At 66.1% G+C, this 7,852-nt stretch overlaps 2 protein-coding genes across 2 annotated transcripts; both read right to left on the bottom strand.

Moving 5' to 3' along the window:
• Nucleotides 1–153: 153 nt before the first annotated feature.
• MNEG_11716 (hypothetical protein) lies at nucleotides 154–2,708 on the bottom strand (the record flags this gene model as incomplete). Its single annotated transcript, XM_014039813.1, has 6 exons — nucleotides 154–166; nucleotides 256–311; nucleotides 761–1,043; nucleotides 1,350–1,489; nucleotides 1,845–2,070; nucleotides 2,395–2,708. The coding sequence occupies 6 exons, from the start codon at nucleotides 2,706–2,708 to the stop codon at nucleotides 154–156; spliced, it is 1,032 nt and encodes a 343-aa protein (XP_013895267.1).
• Nucleotides 2,709–4,128: 1,420 nt separating this feature from the next.
• On the bottom strand, nucleotides 4,129–7,751 carry MNEG_11715 (selenide, water dikinase; the record flags this gene model as incomplete). Its single annotated transcript, XM_014039812.1, has 7 exons — nucleotides 4,129–4,494; nucleotides 4,682–4,968; nucleotides 5,306–5,489; nucleotides 5,762–6,217; nucleotides 6,621–6,848; nucleotides 7,110–7,473; nucleotides 7,717–7,751. The coding sequence occupies 7 exons, from the start codon at nucleotides 7,749–7,751 to the stop codon at nucleotides 4,129–4,131; spliced, it is 1,920 nt and encodes a 639-aa protein (XP_013895266.1).
• Nucleotides 7,752–7,852: the final 101 nt, after the last annotated feature.

The raw sequence follows: 7,852 nt of genomic DNA, 5'->3' as shown, positions 1-7,852 counted from the left end.
GTGCGCTGCTGCGAGTAGGGAGGCAGCTGGCAGCTCGGCCAGTGCAGGCCTGGCTCCTGGCAAGCACATCTGCCACCTGCCTTGCGGCAATGCTGCCTCGCTCGCCGCCTTTGGTGGCAGCTGGGCGTCCCATCCGCGCAGCACTGCACAAAATCACCCCGCCCGGCTGAGACGCAGGCGCCGGGGCGCACCCTTGCCAGCGCCAATCCAGCAGGGGCCTCACCGTTGGGGTCGCGCTTGCGGCCGCTGACGTACTCGATGCAGCCGTACTCCGCATTGAGCTCGCGGATCATCTCCTCCTTGGCAGGGTCCTGGGGTTCAGCGTGAGTGTGTGTGTATGTGTGTGTTGTTTGTGAAGGGCCAATTGCGCAAACAGAAAAATGCAGAGTTGATGGGTAAAAGGCAAGGGTTGGAGCGCGGAAGGGGGTTGGCTGGTGTGAGGGATGCCACAGCAGGAGACAGCATCCAGGCATGGAGACCTGGCAGGCTGAGCAGGGCGTGCCACCCCAAGTCTCAGCTGACAAGCGCCTTCTGTCACCGATAACCACCCGTTGCATGTAGTGCCGAAGGTAATTGCTCAGCTTCCAAGGCTAATGCCGTCATTCGCTTGCCTTTGCACACCCAACTCCACTCTACCCAATCCTTGCCTGCCGCACACCTCTTCACACCCTTCCGCACACAGACACAGACGCTGGGGCGCGCCTGCGACCGCGCCCCCCCTCCCCACACACACAGAGACATTTCTGCGGCGGCCGCCCACCTTGCCGTCATCGCAGAGGTACACCGTCCGCAGCGTGTTGCGCGGCAGCGGCGCCTTGACCGCCCCCAGCACCGTGATCTTGACCAGCTCGACGCTCTCCTTGTAGCACGGCACGAGCACGCGCACGTGGAACGCGAGGTTGTCCAGGTCGGGCTGCTGGCCCTTCTTGGCTATGGGTAGACCCTTTGTGCGCCGCGAATTGGAGTACTTTATGAGGAGAACAGCATAGCCCATCGTGGCTGTTGACGAGATGATCTCAATCAGCAGCACCAGGATGCCGTACCTGCGTGGCGGTCACAACATGGATGGGGGGTTGAGATGGGGGATCTTCAGCAGGTTGTGCAGAGCAAATGCGTTTTGAGGTGCCGCAGTGGGAGGGAGCATTCAGGAGCCCGCTGGTGCGGACGCAGTCGCCTGTTGCCCCAGTGCATCTCGCAGCACTTTTCATTGACAGCTACCGCGCCTAGCGGCGGCTCGCCCGCTGCCCCCTGCTGCAGCCGCAGGGACAGCGGCGTCCCTTGTCCGCGGCGCCGCCCCGGCCCGCCCTTCGCGTGGCATGGGAGGTCAGGTGTTGGAAGCTGTGCCTCACCCGAGATAGCCCATGTTGAGGGTCTTGGTGGCGCGGATGATGATGTAGTAGATGAGGGACCCAAAGTAGAAGAGGAAGATCAGCAGGCCCACCCAGTTCCAGTGCTTGGACACGGGCCGCTTGTCCTTAGGGATGGCCACCTGGATCGCCGCAGGGCAACAAGGGTCGGGTGGGCCACAGTGCGTGTGCGTTTGTGACACCCACTAGGTTCCATAGGAGCACAGCTTTTGCGCTGCCGGGTAGCGGGTGGCCAGCATGCTGGCCTGACGGGCTCTCAAGAGAAATGACTCAGCTGCACACCTCACACAAGCAAGAAAACAACTGCAATTTTGATCGTGCGCACGCGCGCGCGTGCGCACACACACACACACACACACACACACACACACACACACATACGCCCTCCAGACCCTGTGCTGCGGTCTCACCACTCCCCACCAACACCCCACGCCCTTCACCCATCCCAACCCCCTCCCAATCCACCCCCCTCCCCACCTTGTCCCCCGTCTCCGCATACTCCTCCTGCTCCTCCTGCAGGTCCTTCAGGCTCAGACCCTTCTTAGTCAGCAGCTCCTCCGCCAGGCTCATCATCACCGCGCCCGCAGCGCCGTGGCCGGCCGGGTTGACGGGCGGGTACGCGTTGATCTGGCCGGGCCCATAGTCGCGCCCGCCGCCGCCGCCGCCGCCGCCGTACTTGCGCTTCACGGGCGTGCTCATGTGGCTGTGTGAGGGTTTAGAATCGTGGTGTGATGCGGTTTCAGCATGCGAATGGGCTCGGAATTGAGGCGGGCGGCGGGTTGGGGCCCAGGAGGGACGCAGGGGCAAGGGGCATTGTGGTGCAGACCTCTGTGGACAAAATTGTGATAAACAATGCAGGGGGCCCAAGCCATTTGTGCGCCGTCCCGCCTCGCTCATCCACATCCAACAAGCCTCCCTGAGACCGCAGCGAGGGCCCCACGACGGGGCCGGACGTGCGCTGCCCCTGCAGCCGTGTCGCTGCTGACCAGCGGCCGCAAGGGCCCCTCCCAAGCTCCACAGCCCGCACCTCTCGCTCCTGCTGCTGCCAGCCTTGGGCGAGAAGCCCATGAGGTTGCGGGGGCTGTTGCCAAAGCTGTCCGCGTCGCTGTTGGGGTAGCGGCTGCCGCCGCGGAAGAAGCGGCGCCACGGGCTGGAGCTGTCGCTGCCCATCGCAGGGCTGTCGCTCTGCGGGTCGCCGCCGCCGCCATTGTTGCCGCGCTCCTTCAGCGGCGCCACGCCGGTGCTCGACGAGGGGGAGCCGCCGCGGCCGCCTTCCACGTCACCAGGCCCCGGGCCGCCGCCTCGTGGCCGCGTGGAGATCGGCTTCAGATTGCTGGCCATGGCGCCTTGCCGCCGTCAGGCGGGGGCCGGCCGCTGCTGGGGTCAAAGGCGCGGCAGGGCCCGCGCCGCTTCTGACCTGGGGGGGGAGCGTGGGATGAAGCCGTGGGACGAAGGGGTGGTGGATGGTTGGGTATGCGACACCAAAAGGCGGCGCCTAGGAAGGGGGGGAAGCTTGGGCCTCCACCAGCTTGCCCACGTGGGGGCTGCTCGGGCGGGCCGCCTCAAGCGCTGCCGGTTGTTGATCTTCGGCATTTTGGTCAGATTTCAGCGCCAACTGCACACGGCGCTGCAGCTGTGCTGATGGAAAACAGATGAAGGAGGCCGGGCCCCAAGCTTCTGCTGGACTGGACAGCCCAGGCGCGGCTCACAGGCCTCACCACCATCGCTGGCCACAGCTGGACCCCAAGGAGCATCAACGCGATCGAGTTCACGTCTGAACATGTTTTGCGGCCTCTTTCATATCTCCGCGAGGCTGCCGTGCAACAAAGCGTCCTGCTGTGGTTGCTAAACGCGTCCTGGGAACCCCGTGGGCCATCTCACCTTGTATTCAAGGCTATAGGTCCAGAAGTTAGCCGCAGGCGACGTAACGCGGCCCTGTGTGTCCGGCAGGAGGGGGCTCGGTGGGTTGCAGCAGCAGCACTTGCTGCCTTGCAGGGCTGCTTTGTAAGCGCCAGCCGAGCTTGTGAGGGATATGCACAATATCGACACACCATGTACACATAGCAGACCGCAGGATCCCTGAGTTTGCAGCGGAAAAACCTCGCAAACTGCTGTCAGTGGCCCAGTTCCCCTCTCCACGGGGCAGTGCTCCCTCAGCTCACCACAGGAGCTTATCGGCAACTAAAACACGTAAGTATAGCTCCAGAACGCCACCAGTCGCTCAGGATGTTGGCTCACTGCGTGCCTACTCTTGCTGCTGTAGCAAGAATCCAGCCCCGTGCTAAATAGAAGCGTGTCCTGAAGCATACACCACCAATGTAGAGACTTGTATGAACATGCACCGTTGACCTGCTCAAGCTCATCAAGAAGCGGACCAGCCTGTTGGTGCCAGTCGAGTGAAGCGCGAATCGCTTGTGCGCAAACAGCTTTGTGTCAAAAAATTTATCTAGGTGATTGCTTGTTGAGAGACATACAGCTTTCAAGCAGCGGAACCCGACGACACTCCAGCGGTGTGTGCGCGAACGCTGACCTGCATGGCACCAGTGAGCAAAGGCCAGGCTTTGAGGCATCGTGATCTAACATGCAGTGCGCCGCGTTCACGATAGAAGGCGGGAAGGCCCCACCCGGCGCCCAACCGCAATATTACCGTAGTGCCAGTCACCTCTTCGCCCAGTGGCAGGCACAGTACTGTACTGCTTTGGCCAGCATCTTGAGCAGTTCATGCACTTATTTTGACTGGCGTACGTTCCTGTGGGCCGAGTTACAACGGCACATCGATTGTGAACAGCAGGGACTCCCCACTTTCCGCCTTGCCCACGGCCAAGGCCTCGCAGCCTCCGCGCTCGATGACGCGCCCGATCACCGCCGCCGCCCCGTACCCCGCAGCCCTCAGCCGCTCCACGCACGCCGCGGCCGCGGCCTCGGGCATGCCCGCCAGCAGGCCGCCCGCCGTCTGCGGGTCCGCCAGCAGCGGCCAGCGCGCGTCCGCCCGCAGCGCTTCGCCGTCCGCCACCGCGGCGAGCGCGCGGGCGTTGTGCGCGTGCAGCGAGCTCAGGTGCCCGGCGGCGATGCACTCCAGCGCGCCCGGTAGGGCCGGCAACGCAGCCAAGTCTAGCCTGATTGCAACCTGCGGGAGCGCCAGGGCGCAGGCGTGGACAGCCTCATGCAAGCACCACGCAATGCAGAGCACCACAAGTATTTGAACGGCAGTCGATTGCCCACAAGCCGAATGCGACATGCCAGCTCATGCATGCATGCGGCCACACCCACAGCCACGGCCCATGTCCCAGTGTCAGCACGCACGTGCCTCACACCTTGGACGCCCGCGCCATCTCCGCCGTGTGGCCGAGCAGCCCGAACCCCGTAACATCGGTGCAGGCCGTCGCGCCGAACGCGGCCAGCGCCGCCGCCGCGGGCCCGCTGCTGACCTGCATCTCCTCCAAGGCGCGCGCCACCCAGCGGCCGCGCGCGCCGCCGCGCATGGCCGCGGCGAGGACCGTCCCCGTGCCCAGCGGCTTGGTGAGCACCAGGGCCTGCCCTGGCCGCAGGCCGGACTTGCGCAGCAGCGCGCCCTGCGGGGCGTGGCCCGTCACGCTGAAGCCTGCAGACAGGCGGGGCGCGTTAGGCCGGTGTGTGTGTGTGTGTGTGTGTGTGTGTGTGTGTGTGTGTGTGTGTGTGTGTGTGTGTCGGGAGCCGCGCACATGTTTGGCCTTGCTGCCGCGGCCTTGCCTGCAAGCGGGCTGGCCGCCACCGGCGCCTACGGGCCGCCCCGCGCAGCTGCTGGTGCACCTTCCACTTGCACAAATTCTGTGCGCCTGATTTGCACTGGCGGCCACCTCTTGCCCCCCAAGCCTGCCAAGCGCGGTCAATCTCCCTGCCCGTCGTAGCTGCGTCACCCGGCAGGGACGCAGGGCCCGGCGGCGTCCCCCGCCACCCACCCAGAGACAGCTCCGCGCCCTCGCTCGAGTGGCCGCCGGCCAGTGCGCAGCCGGCGCGGCCCAGGGCCTCTGACGCGCCGGCCAGCATCTGGAAGAGGTCCTCCTCCTGTGCCGCCTCGGAGCCGTGTGGCACGACAGCCAGCGCCAGCGCTGTCGCTGGCTGCGCGCCCATGGCGAACACGTCCTGTGGGTGAAATATCGAGTGCGCCCGGGGGGAGGGGGTATTGGGAAAGGTTCAAGTGTCGCGGGGCCTGCGGGGCTGCGCGGCTGGGGGGGCACGACAGGTGCTCGGGGCGCGGAGAGGGGGGTTTGGCGGACGGCGTCCAAAGCGCACGATGCAGCGCAGAAGTGCGGCCCCGACGCAGTGATAGGCACCGCCATGCGGGGTTGGCCACCAAGCAGGACCCCACGCGTGTTGCCCTGCCCCAAGCTCCCGCAGCCAGGTCAAGCCCTCACCCCGAGGGCGTGGTTGGCGGCGATGCGGCCGAAAAGGAAGGGGTCCCCCCAGAAGCTGCGGAAGAAGTCAACGGTCTGGACCAGGACGTGGCCCGGTGGGGGCGCAGACACAATCGCCGCGTCGTCGGCGCCGTCATCAAAGCCGACCAACACGCGCATCTTGCCGGCGCTGTCTGGCACTTGTTGACTGGGATGCCCTTGACTGCCTAGCTGCTGCTGCTGCTGCTGCTGCTGCTGCTGCTGCTGCTGCTGCTGCTGCTGCTGCTGCTGCTGCTGCTGCCATTCGGCTAGCCGCCGCAGCGCCCGCGACAGCGTGGTGGACCCCAGCTTGGCGCCGCAGCCGCCGCAGCGAATCTTGGAGGCGGCCAGCAGCGCCAGCGCCTCTGGGCCCGCCGCTGAGTAGGCGTCTGCCGCGGCTGCCTGGCTGCCGGCGCTGGGGGCCCCAGAGTCCGCCGTCTGCGCGCATTGCAGAGGGGAATGCGGCGATGAGGCACGGTTCGTGGTGGTGGGGGCGCCCCCTGTGTTGCTTGCGCGTGGCCTGAGCCGCTGGCCATCTCTGCTACCGCCAGCCTCGTCATTCATTCTATAAGCATCCCCGCAAATCTGCGATTATTTCACGCCGAACACAAAATCACATATGCGCGTACAACCCCCTCCACACCCACACCCACACACAATCTCACACAAGCATGTGCGTGCGCGCGCACATGCGCATGTGACAAATAAAGTGTGCATACACGCACATGCACGCATGCGCGCGCGCGCACACACACACACACACACACACACACACACGCGCGCGCGCGCTCGCACGCACGCACGCACACACCTACACACACAAACACACAAGCCAGCCGACCTGCATGTTCTCAAACGGCAGATCGCTGCCGTACTTGGCCATGAAGGACCTGTCAATGTAATCCTTGAGCTGCCACGCCCAGCCGCCCTCGAACGCCGCCCACCCCTTGGTGCCGACCGCGTGCCTGCCGCCGGCGCTGATCAGCGACAGGAACGTGGACTGGGGCACAAACGGCTGCAGGGGCTGGCCGGTCAGCAGGCGGCGCAGGTTCTCCGAGAGGGGGGGCCCCTGGGGCAGCACAATGTTGCGGTCGCACGAGGTTGCGGTCGCAGCCGTCACGAGGGTATTTGTCAGCATCGACAGGATCGAGGGGTCGGCGCTGCGTGTCATGCATTGACCGCGGCGCTGCAATGCCCCTCGTCGCCAATGCGCAGGACCTGCAGGCGGCCTGGTCCGAGCGCCGTGTCGAAGAGCGCCCGGCCCGTGCGCACCGCCTGGATGCGGCGGGCTGCGCGCAAGCTGGTTGAGCAGGGCCCGCCCCCCGCGCACCTGCCGCACCGCGAACACGCCCGCCTTTGGCCGCGGGTGCGCCCGCGACGACGCGACGTCCCCGCACGCAAACACGTCCCCGGGGCCGCCGTCGCAGCGCAGGAACTCGTCGATCGCCAAAAACCCGTCATCGTCAAGCGGCAGCCCCGTCTCCGCCAGCCAGGGCGCCGCGGCGGCCTGGGTGCACCACAGGCACTCGTCAAAATCGAAGGATGACCCGTCCTCGAGCTCGAGACGCCCGGGGCCCACTGCCTTGACGCCGACGCCCTCACGGGCGGCGACGCCGGCGCAGCGCATCAGGCGCAGCAGCGCGCGGCGCGCATAGGGGGGGTGGGTCGGCAGCAGCTGGCCGCGGCAGAAGAGGCTGTGGGGCGGGGCGGGGCGGGGCACACCCGCGCGAGTGTGTGTGTGCGTGTGTGTGTGTGTGTGTGTATGTGCGCGCGCTTGTGCCAAGTAAAACGTGCGGGGCCAGAGGAGTGCTGGCGGCGCCTGCTTCCATGCCGCAAAGCCAGGCAAAGGTGGTGCACCCCCCGCTGACACTCACCTCTACACCTCAGCAACTTTGGGGCGGTTGCAAGTGTCGTCGGGGCAATCGCGACTGCCCCACCGTCGCTGCGGCGGCCCAACCTGTGGGCAGCCCATGCAAGGGCTGGGCAGCATAACCCCCCCCACTGCCACCCGCAGGTCTCCTCCTGCCTCGCCCTGAAAGCCCCGCCTTCACAGCCGCCCCCCACCCGCACCCC

This window comes from Monoraphidium neglectum (assembly GCF_000611645.1).
Source record: "Monoraphidium neglectum strain SAG 48.87 unplaced genomic scaffold scaffold02876, whole genome shotgun sequence".
NCBI lineage: Eukaryota > Viridiplantae > Chlorophyta > Chlorophyceae > Sphaeropleales > Selenastraceae > Monoraphidium > Monoraphidium neglectum.
The sequence above is the reverse complement of the archived record's forward strand: the minus strand, read 5'-3'. Positions and strand labels throughout refer to the sequence as shown.